The 19,120-nt window shown below is 45.0% G+C and overlaps 1 protein-coding gene across 3 annotated transcripts in view; it reads left to right on the top strand.

Annotated features, from left to right (window-relative positions):
* Window positions 1-1,310: 1,310 nt before the first annotated feature.
* The window catches only part of LOC114666398 (bcl-2-modifying factor-like), a 56,483-nt gene continuing 38,673 nt past the window's right edge, over window positions 1,311-19,120 (top strand). The window contains exons 1-2 of one of the 3 annotated variants that reach the window (XM_028821242.2): window positions 1,311-1,515; window positions 13,808-14,082. In XM_028821242.2, coding sequence (XP_028677075.1) covers window positions 13,833-14,082 — 250 coding nt within the window. In that variant the 5' untranslated portion in view covers window positions 1,311-1,515; window positions 13,808-13,832. Of the gene's footprint in view, window positions 1,516-1,689; window positions 2,098-2,975; window positions 3,461-13,807; window positions 14,083-19,120 lie in introns of those variants that run through there. The other 2 variants (XM_051919859.1, XM_051919860.1) reach the window with 2 other exon arrangements.

The following is a 19,120-nucleotide window of genomic DNA, read 5'->3' as shown; positions in this document are numbered from 1 at the left end:
TGCTGGTATCCAGAAGGTTGCTGGTTCGTCACTGCCAAAAGAGATCCTACTCTGCTGGGCCCTTGAGCAAGACCCTTAACCTGTAATTGCTCCAGGGGCGCTGTACAATGGCTGACCCTGCGCTCTGACCCCAAGGGGTATGCGAAAACTAACAAATGCCTAATACATGAAATTGTATAAGGCGAAATAAAAAACAAAAACAAAAAAATTTGCATAGCAACTCACATATGGATCCTGACTTCTAGGAAACGCGGCAGTCACCTTAGTGCAGTTAAAACTGTATATAACACCTTTATTTAAAGATAGACGATGACTAGGAAAGGCACTACATATTAAAGACAGAGATAGATAGGAAAGGCACTATATAATACAGAGATAGACAGCCAGATAGGAAAGGCACTATGTAATAGAAAGAAACAGATAGAAAAGAGAAAATGCACTATATAATAGAGATATATACACACAGACACATAGATGAATAGGAAAGACACTATATAGGGAAGAGATAGGAAAGGCACTCAATAATAGGGATAGGCACTATATTAAATAGAGAGGAAAAGGCACCATCGATCAATAGGTAGTGCCTTTTTATTTATCCATCTATGTTTCAGAGAGATATACAGACAAATAGATATAGGAAAGGCACTGTATAATAGAGATAAGTAGACAGATAAGAAAGGAACTATATAATAGAGATCCACAGTGAGCAATGAGACCGGTGCCAGGCGCAAGGGAGGGACCATCCTTAGGTGGAATGTCAGCCTGCCGTGTGGCATATGCCGTTGACATTTGTGGTGCAGGATTAAGATTGCTATTAGAGTGTTATTAAAGCTCAACCTTATAATTCTTTCCACGTCTACAATGTACGCGCATCTTTCTTTCCTTTTGTGTGCGTTCACTTCGGTAAAGCCCGTTACGCGCCGATGCCTCGCAGCGCCACAGAGATGGGCTCAGTTCACGCCCGGTCTCTGCTGAGGACTGTAAATGACCGCTGGTCTTAAAGGACCCGCTTTTTGGGGCCTGTAAATGTACTCGGGTTCAGTGTCGCTTGGGCATGTCCTGTCATCGTAAGGTAACTGGCAACTCAATATGTGCCCTCTGCGAATGCTCCTTGCGAGTCGGCGGCACGATGCGGACACGATGGCTCTGGAGGTCTCTTAGATCAGCTTGTAAGTTTCACGCCTCTCTCTTTAAAGGTGTGTTTCTTTGATGAAAACTCCATTTTTTGCGCACTCAGCAAACTTCGGCCGCTTTTCCGGCGTCGTGCCTTTAACAGAAAAGGGGGGAGGGTGAAGATTTTTGGAAAAACGGCGTGAGAGGCGGGCAGGGGGAGGAGTCCAAATGACGTCACTGCAAAGGAAAAAAGTATAGTGTGGATGAATGCGAGTTAACATCAGTTGCAAAGTTATCGTTGTGAGATCAGGAACCTGATTTACAGTGAGGCACACCTGAACAGCGAAGAGCGCGATCGGTGAACACTCAGAGCTGTCGTCCCGCATCAGGACACGTCTCAAAGTGAGTAGCACAGGCCGGGGCAGCAGTAGCATCTCAGCGTTTCCGAGATTGAACCCTGTGCATTTCTTTCGGATCCTTATCCTATTTGAGTCAGTGAACGCATTGAGTGCTCCCACACATGCACTTCGAGAAGTTGTGCCCTTCGGAGTGCCCCATGTCGTGTGCCCGCTTTACATGGTGATGGAGAAGGATGATGAGGATGACGTGCTTGTTAATTGGGGTTTACTGTCAGGAAGGGCGCAGCGTATCGACATGGACATGCTAATTGAAACAAAGAAATGAAAAATAAGTCGCTACTAGCGTTAATCTTTCGGACAGGTAGCCCCCGTTGGCACCGGGTGGCATGAGGAAGCTCTGCGGCGCGGGTTTTGTTTTGCGCAGGATACTTCCGGGATTTGTCAAGGCAAAAGCCGAACAAGTATTGTGTCGCTTACAAAGTGACACCGAGGGACCGGCTGCGTGATTTGGATTTGTGTGCCGGCTGGAGAGGAGAGAGACATCGGACCGGGCACCAGGCAAGCAGGACGTGTTCTGAATGCTCTGTGGGTGAATTCCGTGTGCACGCAAGTATCGCTTATTCTGGTAAGAGTTTAGTTTAGCCAAGAGCGTGAAGCGGATTAAGATGGGCACACAATTCGGAATCCAGTTAGCCGTTTTCTACTGGCATGGGTCAAGGTTAGGAAAAGCAAACAGATGTCAAGTGTGTGAATCACTTGCTCTGATGAAGCTCAGCGAACGAGCGACTCCCGTCTCCGTCTCTCTCTATCTGGACTTTCCGCGCCGCGCGCCTCCAGCTACTGCACACTGAGAGGCGAACACCCAAGTCCGGGACGCAGTTACGTCGGGCTGCGCCGATGTCGCAGACCACCAACGCCGCTTAGCCAGCATCACGTCCGCCTTAGCTGCCAAGGGACCGATGCGACGGATTTCTCCTTCTGCCTTTGTGCTGTCCAACGGTACAGTGAGGCTGTTCTTGTTCGCGTTTGTGCCTTACGATGCACCCGGAGCGCGCCTTACTTCGCGCCCGATGCTGCCCGACCAGGCTCCGCTACGCCGCGAAAACTGAAGAACGTGCAAAACAAGTTCAATTCGCAACCCGATGACGAGTCTCTCCCACCAGCTCCGGACTGATGACAGCGTTAAACGCATCGGTAAGTTAAAAATTAACTAGAGCGCATCTGTATTAGTGCACCCGGTGGTCGACGGTCCCACTATTCGGATGAAATCCTCGTGGACTTGGCGATGACAAGTCAGGCGTCCGGAGAACTGCAGCCAGCCACTTCCTTGGCTTGCGGACATGCGACTGACTTCAACTGTAGGGATTGTAAGCAAGGAGTGTGCAGTTTACGATGAGATCAGCTGAGATGTGCCGGTTAGCGACAAGATGAGCCTTCCAAATTTAATGTCGCAGCATTTTGTACCGGGAGCCTAACGGACACCTTGTCGCCATCGTAAGTGAGATGCGTGACTAAGTTTGGGCGAAAACGCCGCACGTGCTCCTTCCACGACCACTTCTCTGCATATCAGATTACCGTGCGCAGTAGCACAAAAAGCCCATATTGAGGGGACACAGATTACTGCAGGAAGATTTGACGGTTTGGCTTCTGTGGCTTTTCAAAAGCAGCGCGGCTGTACTCTGGAGTGTGTCCTGAGCGCGCCGCCCTGAGTTCAGCCGTCGGTATGCCGGGGCCACCTGAGGTCGCGTGGCTGTGGCTTACCGCCCCCTGCCTGCGAACACGCGATGTAACCTAAAGGCTTCTGGCTGACTACTGCCGTCGCGGGACTGTAATTAGGTAATGGCGAAAAAATAATCAGGCGCTTGTGGAATCGCAGAGGACACGACAAGACTCGATAAGTTGCCGGGGCCGCCAGCCTTCCAGTTCATCTGATCTTGGGTCTGCTTTTGGTTTAAACAACTTTAACATCCGCTGAAAGTGAAGCCCTGGTGAGTTATCTGCTTAACAGCAGCGGCTGCTTTGACTGAGACTCCCGCGACGAGATTCCGAGTCGGCGCTGAAATCCGCCTGGCGTGTGAGAGGCGGTGCCCACCCGGTCCTAAACGCCGTCGGTTTCGACAGTAGCCAGAAAGACTTGATAACACCCAGGACGGCTGAAACGGTTCACGGCACGACGCGGCGCCTTTCATTCCACGGTACAGTATTGAGATAGTCAGTCATTCTGGACGAGACCTTTTTAAACAGAGATTGATTAAAAAGGGATTTCGGATGCGCCACAACCCTGGATGAGCGGGGTATGAAAATGGAAGGCGGGATAGAGCAAGGAAGGCATGTTGGCATCATCATCATCAAATCCTGCACTCGGCTATGGTCAGTGGAGGTTTAACGCTCTCCTCGATAACATGTGGCGTTTGTGTTAATTGGTGACTATGTGTCCTCTCTCGAATATAGTGCCTTTCACATCTAGCTATTTATTAATTATATAGTGCCTTTCATAGCTATATCTTTTTATTATATAGTGCCTTTCATAGCTATATCTATTATATAGTGCCTTTCACAATATCTATCTTTTATTATATCATATCTTCTCTATCAATGCATCTGTAAGCTGCCTACCAGGCCTTTAGAGTGATGCCCTTCATTCTTACATGTTAATCTCTGTATATTGTGGTTGTCCTTAAATTCTTTGTTGATGTTGATTATAGATCATTTGTTTTTATATGTCACTTTTAGAGCAAATGTATTCTAACCGGGACCACTGCTCTATGTGTTATGAGAGTGTTCATTGGAATGTTAAATGCTACTCCTCCAGTACACACATCTGTCACACTGGTATCACAGACACCTGCGGTGTCCTCTCACCTGGTATCCATGGCTCACACGAATGTGGAAGCCCACAGTCCAATTTTTTTGTTAAACTTCTGGTACATGCTCTTGTCATTAGGAACATAAATGTTCAGGTAGTTCCCAAAAACAACTGAAATATTTAATCCCGTTGACATGTGATGTGCGTTTATTTCAGAAACATTGTGTACTTATGGCACAAAACACAAGCACAAGACAAGCTTGTTTTTCTGAGGCCATTTATCCCAAGAAATAGACTACAAAAGCGGTCAGAAACTTTTGCACGAGCTTTTAAAGTTCATGATGTGATTTTTACATTTAGTCAGCCGGGCACCTGGCATTGCCAGAGTAGGATGTACAATAAGTTGGTGTTTGCTGTTCATTAAATACACTGAGGTCCGCTCTCAATACATGCAAGTTCAGAGTCTGTGACCTCTGAGGACACAAAGCCAATGTCCCCAACTGTCAACAGGGGCATTTGGGAATAGAACTGCAGTCTCACCGGTGACAAGTCAGGCAACATCTCTGACCAAAAATAAGAAACACATTGTGTCCTCATCAGTGTCTGGAATAACAGCTCAGCTACATTTATTACACACCCGCCTGTCCATCTGTGTGTCCGCCTGTACATCTACCAATCTATTATATAGTGCCTTTCATATCTATCTATCTATCTATCTATCTATCTATCTATCTATCTATCTATCTATCTATCTATCTATCTATCTATCTATCTATCTATCTATCGTATAGTGCCTTTCATATCTATCTATCTATCTATCTATCTATCTATCTATCTATCTATCTATCTATCTATCTATCTATCTATCTATCATATAGTGCCTTTCATATCTATCTATCTATCTATCTATCTATCTATCTATCTATCTATCTATCTATCTATCTATCTATCTATCTATCTATCTATCTATCATATAGTGCCTTTCATATCTATCTATCTATCTATCTATCTATCTATCTATCTATCTATCTATCTATCTATCTATCTATCTATCTATCTATCTATCTATCGTATAGTGCCTTTCATATCTATCTATCTATCTATCTATCTATCTATCTATCTATCTATCTATCTATCTATCTATCTATCTATCTATCTATCTATCTGTCATATAGTGCATATCTATCTATCTATCTATCTATCTATCTATCTATCTATCTATCTATCTATCTATCTATCTATCTATCTATCTATCTATCTATCTGTCATATAGTGCATATCTATCTATCTATCTATCTATCTATCTATCTATCTATCTATCTATCTATCTATCTATCTATCTATCTATCTATCTATCTATCTATCTATCTATCTATCGTATAGTGCATATCTATCTATCTATCTATCTATCTATCTATCTATCTATCTATCTATCTATCTATCTATCTATCTATCTATCTATCTATCTATCTATCTATCTATCTATCTATCTATTATATAGTGCCTACCTACCTAAATAAAGGCAGACTTTCATAGCTGGTATTTATTTACAGCTGCTTGGAGGTTTGTAGCTTTAAGATGATTTCATGGGGGGCCACAGAGGGTGGTGGGCTAACACACATGGTGTATTGAGAGTATTTACATTCCACTAATTTTCCATTTCCACGTACTGTTTAGGTAGATGGCTAAAAACCTCCGACATCACCCGTGGTCTTCAGTGCCATGGCTACAGGTCGTAAACACCATTGGAGTCTCTTCATTAAAAATTATTTTTGAAGTGGAGGTTCCGCTGAACGTGTGTGTGTTTTGTGTTTTTTTGTGGCTAAGGTTGTGCTCCAGCCACATTTGTTCTCCTCATAGTAGAGTTCCTCGTGTTTGCCTCCTGCTGGGCTGGCGCAGAGCCCATTGGTGTGTGCCAATGTCCTCTGACACGCTGCTTTCCTGTCCATTGCTGGTCTCTGCCTTGTGCCCGGCGCTCACCTCCTGCAGCCCTGAACAGGACGGGCCACACGTGGTACACATTCAGAGATGGGTGAATGGCTGGCATTTTATTGTGTTATTAGAAGTGATCACTGTCTAAGCCAGTATTGCATTGCATTTTTCAGTCCAACAGGTGGCACAATTCTCCAACATCAGCCCCATTTTTAGGAACTCCATACCAAATAGCGTAAAGCAGAGACAGACACACAGACGGCTCTCCTTTTATTAGAGTTTATGCTTTATGTGGTCATTTGCAAGTTGGCCTTTGCTCTTCTCTGGCTGGGGATCTTTCTGTCCTTCGTTACACGTGTGGCTGGCTTCTGACACTCCTCTCTGAGTCGCTTCAGCGATGTATGGTGGCTCAGCAGTCCGCTTTCACCAAGGTGTATTGCATTATCACGTGATGTCGACCGAGCGGTGTCTGTGTAAGTAGACTGGGGGCTCATGTCCCCTGAAAGATCAACAGTGGGGGGATCACATATGGGCTTTTATTCCTGGTTGTAATGTTTTGGAGTTGAAAAGTAAGACGATGAGTTTGTCTTTGGGGTGTTTTTAGCTTTAATTGTGAAGTTTGGCTAACGGGGGGCCAAGCCAAGACCTGCGGCTCACCACAGTGAATAAGTTTGAACTGAAACTAACTAACTAACTGGCCGGCCGGCCGGGGGCTTTCCTGTTTTTTTTTTGTTTTTTTTTTTTTCCTTTACAGTTCCCTGTTGACATACTTGACACCTGAGAAGCCCCCTGACACTGAAGTGGGGAAGCATAAATACGTCCAGTTGTGATTTGCTAGCCAGCCTGATGGCATCAGATGTGATGAAAGATGACTGCTGAGGTCTTTAGTGGGCGGTGCGCTCTTTCAGCATTTTTGTATTTTTTAATGACTATTGGACTGACAGCTTTATCCAATCAGAGCACAGGCAGGTGAGGTGCCTCTCTCATGGTCACAACGTGGTGTCAGTAGTGGGATCTGCAAAGACTTTGGGCTTCTCACTGCAGTGCCCACACAGCAATGCACCTTCACAAGTCCAGGGGGTCAGTTGATGGATCTCATGTTAGTGGCTTCTCATCAGTCTGGCAGCCCCTCTGCCTGGGTTGCTGTGATGCAGTCGGAGGCTTCAGGAGATGGAAGGCTGGAGTGAGTGAGAGGTGGCCAAGTGACCAACTTTGATGGCTCCTTTCTCTCAAAATTTACTCTGTAAACTCTGGCTTCTTCTGGCTGTAGGATGCAATATAACGTGGCGTGTTTGAAAGTGAGCTTCTCTTGTCCAGGTGGTTATGGTGTGGCATTCCCTCCTGAAAGTGGGAGTCATCTCCCACCTAGTAAAGTCGGCGCCATGTCAAAGGGGATGTCAGACTTGCACGACTGCATGGTTTCACCTTTCTCAAATCCTTCCTTTATTTAAAGATATTTTGGTGAAAATGCAGGTGTTTGAGAGATCAGGGTATCCAAGTGGATTGTAGAACATGAGGAATGGCCGATATTTTTGATGTTCCTTGTTTGATCCAAGACTTCATTACCGCCGTTGTGCTTAAAAAACATGTGATTCAAACTTTTCTTTGCCATCATGACAAACTACACAGGGTCAGTCAGTCATTTTCGAAGAGGGTCACGGGGGTCTGCTGGAGAAGCTAGCACAGGGAACAAGGCAGGGACAAACCCTGGACAGGGCGCCAGTCCATCGTAGGCCAAACACACACACAACCACACTCCTCCTCTTCTTTTTTCAGCTGCTCTTGTTAGGGTGGCCACAGCAGATTATCTTGTTCCATCTCTTCCTGTCCTCGTCATCTTGCTGTGTCACACCCGTCACCTGCATGTCCTCCTTCACCACACACACTACGGCCATTTTAAAGTCTCCAGTTTACCTAACCTGCATGTGTTTGGACTCTGGGAGGAAACTCACACAGACACAGGGAGAACAAGCAGGGAGGGAGGACACGGGATACGAACCCTGGTCTCCTTACTGGAGGGCAGCAGCGCTGCCACTGTGCCGTCCCATAGGGTAAGTAACATATAAAAAAAAATACTATTGGTACTTCTTTAAAACAAAACCAATTGTTTTTGGCGTAGTCAGGGCAAGTCACAGAGTCACTGGGTATGTCAGCCTGCATGACCGGCAGTGACAGGTGCACACCACAACCTCCATCGACGTGCTGGAAAAGTCGTGCAGTGTGACAGACCTTTAAGTAAACTGTGGGACTGCTGCTCGGGGCACTGGAAGTGACTTTTACGTGCCTTGATGTTTTCTGGGTCTGTTTTTTACAGTTTATATCTAGTAGTTGCCTTTATAATCAATAGATTTTTTTCCTCCGATTGTGTTTTTATAGGTAGCTGTTTGAACTTTTCTGTCTCAACTAGCCGTTCCCAGCGGCTTTGCTCACGTAGTAGTGAAACAGGACAAACTTTAAAAATCAATGAACAAAAAGGTATCACTAGCTAAGTAAAGGCGAGGAACACTCCAAAGCACAGAGGTAGAGTGACTCGCCGCTCCTCGGCCCGCAGCCTCTGTCCCGGATTAGCGTGAGTATATCGTTCTATATCGAGAGAAGTTGCAAAATCAATTGGAATGTTGAAGCAAATTATAGAAATAAATCCGATTTAAATCCATGAAGTAGTTCTCTTGTGAAAAGCAGACAGACACACGTTGGATTTTATATATATCTATATATCTATAGATTAGGGTTAGATTAGGGTCGACCATATATACAGGTGTGCGTGAAAGTTTGTGAACCCTTTAGAATTTTCTATATTTCTGCATAAATATGACCTAAAACAACATCAGATTTTCACTCAAGTCCTAAAAGTAGATAAATAGAAACAAGTTAAACAAATGAGACAAAAATATTATACTTGGTCATTTATTTATTGAGGAAAATGATCGAATATTACATATTTGTGAGTGGCAAAAGTATGTGAACCTTCGCTTTCAGTATCTGGTGTGACCCCCCTTTGCAGCAATAACTGCAACTAAACGTTTCCGGTAACTGTTGATCAGTCCTGCACACCGACTTGGAGGAATTTTAGCCCATTCCTCTGTACAGAACAGCGTCAACTCTGGGATGTTGGTGGGTTTCCTCGCATTAACTGCTCGCTTCTGGTCCTTCCACAACATTTCGATTGGATTAAGGTCAGGACTTTGACTTGGCCATTCCAATTAACTTTATTCTTCTTTAACCATTCTTTGGTAGAACGACTTGTGTGCTTAGGTTTGTTGTCTTGCTGCATGACCAACTTCTCTTGAGATTCAGTTCATGGACAGATGTCCTGACATTTTCCTTTAGAATTCTCCGATATAATTCAGAATTCATTGTTCCATCAATGAAGGCAAGCCGTCCTGGCCCAGATGCAGCAAAACAGGCCCAAACCATGATACTACCACCACCATGTTTCACAGATGGGATAAGGTTCTTATGCTGGAATGCAGTGTTTTCCTTTCTCTAAACACAATGCTTTTCATTTAAACCAAAAAGTTCTATTTTGGTCTCATCCATCCACAAAACATTCTTCCAATAGCCTTCTGGTTTGTCCACGTGATCTTTAGCGAACTGCAGACAAGCAGCAATGGTTTTTTGGAGAGCAGTGGCTTTCTCCTTGCAACCCTGCCATGCACACCATTGTTGTTCAGTGTTCTCCTGATGGTGGACTCATGAACATGAACATTAGCCAATGTGAGAGAGTCCTTCGGTTCCTTAGGAGTTACCCTGGGGTCCTTTGTGACCTCGCTGACTATTACACGCCTTGCTCTTGGAGTGATCTTTGTTGGTCGACCACTCCTGGGGAGGGCAACAATGGTCTTGAATTTCCTCCATTTGTACACAATCTGTCTGACTGTGGATTGGTGGAGTCCAAACTCTTTAGAGATGGTTTTGTAACCTTTTCCAGCCTGATGAGCATCAACAACTCTTTTTCTGAGTTCTTCAGAAATCTCCTTTGTTCGTGCCATGATACACTTCCACAAACGTGTTATGAAGAGCAGACTTTGATAGACCCCTGTTTTTTAAATAACACAGGGTGCCCACTCACACCTGATTGTCATCCCATTGATTGAAAACACCTGACTCCAATTTCACCTTCAAACTAACTGCTAATCCTAGAGGTTCACATACTTTTGCCACTCACAAATATGTAATATTCAAACATTTTCCTCAATAAATAAATGACCAAGTATAATATTTTTGTCTCATTTGTTTAACTGGTTTCTCTTTATCTACTTTTAGGACTTGAGTGAAAATCTGATGATGTTTTAGGTCATATTTATGCAGAAATATAGAAAATTCTAAAGGGTTCACAAACTTTCAAGCACAACTGTGTATTTATATATATATATATATATATATATATATATATATATATACTATATATATATATATATATATATATATACAGTATCTATAATATATTTATAATATATACTGTATATGTAATATATATATATATATATATATATACTATATATATATATATATATATATATATATATATATATATATATATAATCTATTGTGGAAGCCAGCCCGGACACAGACGGGCGGACACGTTAACGTCACCCAACACACGTTTATTGTTCATATTTATGGTGTACCACAAACCCCCAAACCCCAAAAGTCCAGGCCAACCTCAAATGCCTTTCTTCTTCAGGCCGCCTCTTCTCCTTTCTACCCAAGCTCTGTCCTTCTCCTCACCCGACTCCAGCTATCAAATGGAGGGAGGCGGCCCCTTTTATAGTCATCTGGATGTGCTCCAGGTGCTTCCCAGCAATCTTCCACTGGCACTCCCCAGTGTGGCGGAAGTGCCGGCTGCGCACCCGGAAGCACTCCGGGTGTCCCCGCTTCTCTTCCCCCCAGCACTTCCGGGTGTGGCGGAAGTGCTGAGGTCCAGGGCTCCAAAGGCATTGGGACGCCCCCTGGCGGTGACCACGGGCCCCTACAGGGTTGAGCTTCAAAGCTCTGTACCCGTGATCCCCATAGGTACCAGGGCGGTCGCCCCCACGTGATCTGGGGAAGGCGCAAGCCCTCTTCTGGTCCTCCGGGGTGTCCCGGCTGGGTCCCCCCCCAGCCATCTCTGACACTATATATACATATACAGTATATAAACTTTTGCTATATATTGCCTTTGATTCTTGTAAGTCTTAAGCATTATCCTCTGATGAAGGCTTCTGGTAGGGGCTGAAAGCTTAGAAATAAAAACTACTTTATGATACGTGATTCATTTTTCTCCCTTTGTGGATCTCCAGCTGCTAATATATATATTAGATACTGTATATAGATATATAGATAGAGAGATATGGATGTGTTTTTTGTTGTTGTCCCCACTGTAATTATCTCATTTAGCTCCGACTACAGCTTGTGCTGATGTTGTCAGTCGTTTGCCGTCTGGTGCTGCCGCGACACTACAGTACAGCAGATGTGATCACGTTACGTGCCAAGTCAGTAGTCCCGGCGCCGCACTTGAAGAGTGGAAAAGGCTGGAAAATTTGCTCACTCCCTAGCCCTCTGTAGTCAGACGTGAATAATTTGCAATTGTGACTACAGACGTCTGTCTGAAGTTTGTTTGTTTTTTTTTTTGAACCGTTATATAAGTCACTTATCATGTGCCATCACTACAGGATTGTGTTTTGTAAAAGCGCAAAAGCTGCTGATTGTAAATGCAAATTTAAGCGGCTGCAGGCCCGTGTGAGCTGGCACGCTCCGCTCAGGGACGTGCCGCATTCCGCGAGCCTGCATGTCTGGCACCCTCCCAACAGGTGCCTGGTTTCGCTCAACCTGCTCGACTCTGCTCTCAGTGCCAGGTTTTGCATAATGACTGAGAGGAAGAACTCCAAAGACTCTTGTAAATTCCTAGTTAATTGTTGGCAGTTTTTGCATAACTGCTTCAGAAAAAAGATAAGGTAAATGCCCCATTCTTGGAACACATGGAACAGGACATGATTGAGAATAATTATGTGTGGCCCTTACTAAACACGTGGCGACCTCAAGTCAGGCAATCAAATGCTGTAGCAGCATTTCAGTTATCAGCAAGTGTGCTGTCATCCTGCCAGAAAACAGGCCTCCATCCTGCCCAGTGCATTGACCGAGAGAGACGGTGAGTGTGTTTATATGTGCCTGAATAACCCAGGAATTCACAGGAACCTCATTTCTTAAACGAAAAATTGGGCTGTTGGTTTGTGAAAACCCACATAGGTCTGTCTGAGAGTAACCCGGATATGTGGCCATGTAAACCCTTCACCGTGTCACAGTTTTGTAGTTTTCGCATGTCCACTGCACTCTGTTTCACACACGCCGTTCAGCTGCTATAGGTAAATTTCTAGAGGCAGGTGCTCGGGCGGTCCCGTTATTCATTCTCCTAGCTAAAAATAATTGAAGGTCTGGGTCGGCCTTACACTAGCTTGTTGCTTCTGGGAGACCCCTGAACCCATAACTGGTCCATAGTTGTGTACCAAGATGAGCCAAGCAAATGAGGACATGCACACATTCAACAAGGGAGTGGTGCACAAAGTTTTAACGAAAGCAAACCAAAAACAGTGTTCAGATCGTTCCGATGAATTCATGAATAATCGATGAAATCGGTGCAGGTTACAAGTCCAAATACATATATCCATTAAAATGAGGTTAAAATCCAAGGGTGAACATATCCTTTTTAAAGCCTCAAGTCATGGTGCTGCTTTCTAAAAATCCAACACCTCCATGGCTTACCCGAGAAGACGTCATCCAGCAGGCACAGACCACCCTTTGATCAATCGCATTTACACACGTATGTGCGATCAGCTCAGCCCCCCCAGTTGACCCCACCCTCACACACATCCACACCTGATCAGAGCCGGCACTTCACGGGACACATTTCTTTATTTAGAGACAATACTTGTCTCAGTATTTCAGGAATCATTGCATTTATGCTGATGAGCTCAATGTGTAGTAAAGAAGCAGGGTTGGCGGCAACACTTTAAAAGTAGTGTGCATTACGTAGTCCGATTTACTTTTTAAAGTAACCTAACGCATTTCTTATTTTATCGAAGTAAAAATACCGGCGTCATTACAATCCCAGCAGCACCGGCTGTAAGGCTAAAGGCAGACGTACCGCTCTGCCACTCCTTTTACAGGACCCGGTCGTCACGCAGCCAACCAGAAAAGAGTGCGGTGCATGCAATCCGGCAATAAAGAAAAATATTAATAAAGCGGCAGTGTGGTTTTCATCCAGCTGTTTGCTACTGATGTGCTGAAACTGTGCGATTGAGTGATGCAGCGAATCGTCGGTGGCTCGAGTCGAGGATGTCCAGAAACGATGTGATTCACTTCACCACATGTGCATTTGCAAAATATAAGAAAACGATCGCAGACTTCATGCTTGTTTTTCGGAGTCCCAGTGGCCGATGACAACACGTAAGTCGTGTATCATGTAGTTTATTGATGAACTTGCGCATGCAAACGGTGGGTTTTAAGAGAGCAGGTTGCTCACATTATTCCGGTTTTGTTTGAGCCTTGACTCCTTTAGAAACATGGTAGCTGAAGTCGAAGTGACTCTGAATATCGACCCTTTTGTCTTGTTTGACAGATTACCATTGAGATCACGTATACGTATGGATCCAGAGGAGGACATTGAGGATGATGTGTTTCATCCGCCAGAACTGGACAGGTACCCACACACAATAAGTGGGACGTTCCGACACTGCAGCACTTCCCCACGGGCAAACCCTTTTTTTATTTGCCAGCGCTTTCGAGAAGTGAAATACGTGGACCAGAGCACACAGACGACGAGTAATCACGTGCCGAGCTACAGCAGCATGCTGCCTTACGGGGTTCAAGAGGAGCCTTCATATCTCTTTTACGGTAAGAAAGTTACGTTTGCGGTGTCGTTGTGCTTTTGTTTATTTGCCTGTTAACATTCCTCCATTATTTGAATGCACCTATTCCATTCTTGATCCACTCCTGAACAGGGTGGCAGGTCTTGACGGAGCACTCTCACATACTCACTCTTACCCACGCCAGGCTGGTGTAGTGAAAAACGGTTCATTTGAAATCGTGAAGAAGCAATGGCTACTGTCGTGTCACCTGCTTGTTGACAGTTAAACTTGGCTTTGTGTCAAACGAAATCTGACAGGGGGGTCACTGATTCCCACCACACACAAAGGTACACCACAATGCTCTTTTGGTTTGTGTGAGAAAGATGTTGTGGCTTCTACTGTACGTCTACACAGCATGTTTAAAAGAACACTATTCCCTTCCCTTAACCAGCGTTTCCACATCGTTTACCACTGGTGAAAAGATTTAGTTGTCAGATTAGACAGCCCAGCATAGGGCCTGCCAATAGGCCGAGGTCCCCCAAGGACTGTCACCATGTCTGACTTTCTCCATGATAACTGACTGTGGACCCCCCTCTAGAGTTTATTTGTTCCCCCTATTGATGCCGTCGACCTGGGGTTTGTGTTTTCTTCTCCTCTCTGCTGTCATCTGGCCAGAGTTTAACAGGAACACGAATGGACCGATAATTAATATTAGGATCCATTTATGTTAATCAGTTTGGAACTGTTTTGTGTTCCTGTGTGTTTAAGTGAATCGCTGTGTTTATGTGTAATCGTTTTGGAATAAGTTGTTTGTAAAGTTCAAAATTGCATTTTCATCTTTGAAATTGTTACAGAGCTGTACTGACAAGTGTGGTATAAAAATGAACTGAACTGAACTGAATATTGAAACGTGAAGACATCCCATTGTGGGGTTTGAGTGTTGAAGGCTGTTGTCTCCATTTAAGGCGCGAGAACAACATCACGTAAGGTCGCTTTACACAGTTACAGTAACCTCGTGTCTGCCTGTTAGCAGATTGTGCTGCCGCTCTCTATCAGACAGTCTCATCTCCTCTCGCTGGGATGTAGTATCTGCACCATGATGCTTTTGATCGTTCTGTAGCACACCAGGGCCGGCGTCCCTGCCGGGATTGGCCTCATTAACAATGATGAGATTGGGGAAGACTATGTATCTAATGGCAGAATCCCTGGGCTTTGCTACCTGTTCTGACACCTGTGGGGAATGCTGGGAACTGTAGTCCAGTGGGGCAGCCCTGTGGGGTTCTTCAGGGAGTTACCCTCCCTACTTTATGGGACTTCCAAGCAGGCAATGACCCGGCAACGGAAGTATACCAATAAAAGGAACTGCACTGGAGGAGTAGTGGAGAGAAGAAAGACGGAGAGAGGGTCATATTGTCATTCGGTGGGTTCTGTCTAATTAAAGAGACGTGTTTGGGGCTCAGTGGCGCCCCCTGCCGATCACAATAGATCACTTAACATGGGTCTATCCAGTGCTCCGCATTCAACATTGGGAGCTGAATGGAGTGGTAATACTTTTTACCGCAGTTTCCACTTCCAGTCAGTTTTTGAATTTCAAAAGGAAGGATTTGAGGAATCGACGTAATTGATATCTTTCGCAGCAGAGTGTTTACATTAAATGGATATATCTGTTCATAAAGTCACCCGTCATGCGTGTTTTTAAAGAAAAAAAAAAAAAGTCAGATTTGAACTTTAAAGATCTGCACCATTTTGTCTCGTTGATAAGTTTTTGATTGCAGCTTAACCAGTTTGTTACCACTTGATAGCATTTAAAAGTGGAGTTTTATGGAAAAGTCGCCCAGTAAAACCAAGACTCGTACCTGAAATGTTAACATTCAAAGCAGTGTTATTTCATCTGTTGTGTCCGGCCCTGTCCTAACCGTTTGTTTCAGCATTTTATTTGCTTTTCTTACGTACGTTCTCTTCTCCACGTATAACCATTCCCTCATGGCCATCATTAGGGCTCCTTAGCTGGTGTGGCACTGCGGTGCCGTGTGATGTGATTTCTCCTAATTCGGTGGCCATAACTCAGCCCCTCCGGCCAGGAGTAGCCCATTTTCATTCATCTTATGTCTCCAGTCACAAAGGATGCCCAGGTGTTTTTAGGTGAATAATAAAAGGAGGACACAGATGTAGTTGGGCCATAAATTGCCTTCCAGTGTCCCAGTTCATCCCAGTTAGTATCTGGGCAGATTACAGCTTGAGCACCTTCAGTGCAGCATGATGGGGCAGAGAGACACTTTCATGTCCTTGAGACATTTCAGTTTTCTAGTCGAGGACTAAAAAGGAAACTGAAAAAGCGACTTGTCCAGTGAAAGGATTGTGAAGGTGAGGCGCAGAGAGTCAACAGCGCGGCCGCTTTGGTCATGCGAATGGCTCCTCTGCTGTCTTGGCCGTGGATTTGGGTGACCAGAGGCACACTGTTCATGGCAGCCACGATTCACATGTGCTTGCTACTTCTGGTGTTAGGACGTTGTATGCTATCTGTCAGCCTTTAGCACGCACCAGACCCAGAAGGTTATTGCTTTCTCTGAAAAACAAGTCTGTGATGAGATAATAGTACAAGAGACGAATAAACAAATAAGGCCATCGGTTTTGTGGCTCACATTTTAAGAGGTGTATGCAAATGGCTAGTCTGCTGCTGTCTTGCCATCATGACAACCGCCACTTGTATCATTCCAAAATCTTCACTGAGATGATCTAATTGGTTTGTGTGCCTCACGTCATCGTCTTCTTTTGCATGGCAAAAAAGCCGCTTGTGAGAGTCACGCACAAGCTCTGTAAAGCGGGTTCAGATTCGTGTGTCAGACAGAGAAACACAACTAGTCAGTAAAAACGACCACGAGAGATACTCGTCAGACTGCCTCATGACCTTCTAGCCGGATGTGCATGTTCTAAGCCCCCCCTAACAGTAAGGAGACCAGGGTCTGCATCCCGGGTCCTCGCTGTGTGGAGTTTGCATGTTGTCCCCGTGTCTGCTCGGGTTTCCTTCCACAGTCCAAAGACACACAGGTTAGGTGGATTGGTGACGCTAGTTTGGTCCTAGCATGTGTGTGTGTCCCACCCTTGCCCTGTACTAGCCGGGATAGGCTCCAGCACCCCCTGCACGGCTCGGCTCTGGATTAAGCGGGTTGGAAAATGACATGCCATGTCCTAAGCCTGCTTATGGTTGGGGCTGTGGAGAGCTGGCATCAGGGCAGCTGACCCCAGAGTAGGTGCCAGTCCTGCACATAGCCATACCGCCACCAGCCACTGAAGAACAGAAGATGTTTTTAAAGGGAGCTGGAGCCACAGTGGTCTGACACGCTTTGTCGTTTGTAACACCACAAGCTGAAGAACCAATGCAGCTCCATTGTGTCTGCTCTGTTGTATTTTGTGTGTTGTTGTCTTCTGTTAATGTACGAGGGGTGTGTGATGGGAAGTGGCGCGGCACAAGGCAGTTTTAGTCTTCAGCCTCCCTGAAGGTGAACGCACTTCTCCCATATTCCGAGTCACACCACTGTGTCAGTCTACCACCCAGATGTTTCTTCATCTCAAAAATGAGACATCTGGCAAATAAGGAGGGTGGGCTACCAGATCAAAGCTGCATTCTCGCAAGGTCTGCGCCAACAAGTGACCCCAATGTGCTTGGAGCATCATCGTGATAAAAGATGACTCTGAGGAACATCATTTTTCAGAAATAGCAGGCAGGAGGAACAGTTGGCAGGAATTACAAGCAAGGAAATGGTCAACTTAAGAAAGGAATCTGTTGGTGGGCCCATTCGCCGTACCACCCACACTCCCGTAGGCTTTAGTAACTTGCCTACGGGAGGTTGGGGTTGATTATTCCAAACGGTCGATTTTGTGTTTCAGTGGCACCCATGTGGGTGAGTCACCTCTCCATAGTTGATCATCAGTTAGGGGAAGTGGACAGTTCTGACTGGTCACGTCACTTGCCAAGGGAAGATGGCTAATTTACAATTGTGTGCCTTTTGTCTTGGTTGGGTTGTTGCTCTGCTCATCACATATCCATCCATCCATCCATCCATTTTCCAACCCGCTGAATCTGAACACAGGGTCATGGGGGTCTGCTGGAGCCAATCCCAGCCAACACAGGGCACAAGGCAGGAAACAATCCCGGGCAGGGTGCCAACCCACCGCAGATCACATATCCTATTGCCATAAATATCAATGCGGAGTATGTGGTGTCTCAGGAAGGTTTCACAACGATGTGTCTCTTCAGAATTTATTCCTTCTTGGCCACTGATGGCTTTATTTTGTGCTCACCCTTTCTCGTGTAAGTTAGTTGCATTCTGAGCATTCTATGGGTCTTTTACACGTAATCCTACAGATAAAGCGTGCCAGTCTCGTTTGGTCTGTGGTTTGCTACTGCTGGACATGTGAACCGCACTGACTTTATGACTGCTGCAGTCTCGGTTTCTAGCTTTCATAATGTTGCATAAGGCAGACAGCAGAGGATAAAAAGAAATTTCAAAATCAAAGTTGCTTCTTCTCTTGTATGTAATTTCAGTGCCTTTCTCTTGAATACTGGGATGGACAGATTTTAACGGATTTAGAATCATAATGGCATTTTTGTGGAACGGTGACAGTAAGTCAGCAAATATCTGCTGGTCACATCTAAATACGAAGCTCAACTGAAAGTTTAAAAAGTCCTGCTACTCTACTGTCTGTGGAGTGCTTGGTTCAAATCCCAGCTTTCTGACTGGTCAGGAGTATTGCCAGGGCTTACTTTTATATCCAATCTGGTGTGCAGAAAAAGCTGGGGCTAAAGGCCGAGTGAATCTTCGGTAGGACGTCACTAATAATTCAATCCTCGCATTGAAATACCAATTTGCAAATCTTGCAGTGTAACTTCTGATAATAACGTTTGCCCTAACTATACTTTTGTATGACCCCCGTATAACTGGAATGCAGCAAAAACAAGATAGCTGCAAAAACGCCTTTTCACACACGACTTCCAAAATGAAACTCTTTTCAAAATGGCCAAACATCCGGTTACATACACTATAATGCCATAAGTATTGGGACGCCTGCCATTAAGCACACAT

Source organism: Erpetoichthys calabaricus, chromosome 16 (assembly GCF_900747795.2).
Source record: "Erpetoichthys calabaricus chromosome 16, fErpCal1.3, whole genome shotgun sequence".
Lineage (NCBI taxonomy): Eukaryota > Metazoa > Chordata > Cladistia > Polypteriformes > Polypteridae > Erpetoichthys > Erpetoichthys calabaricus.
The sequence above is the reverse complement of the archived record's forward strand: the minus strand, read 5'-3'. Positions and strand labels throughout refer to the sequence as shown.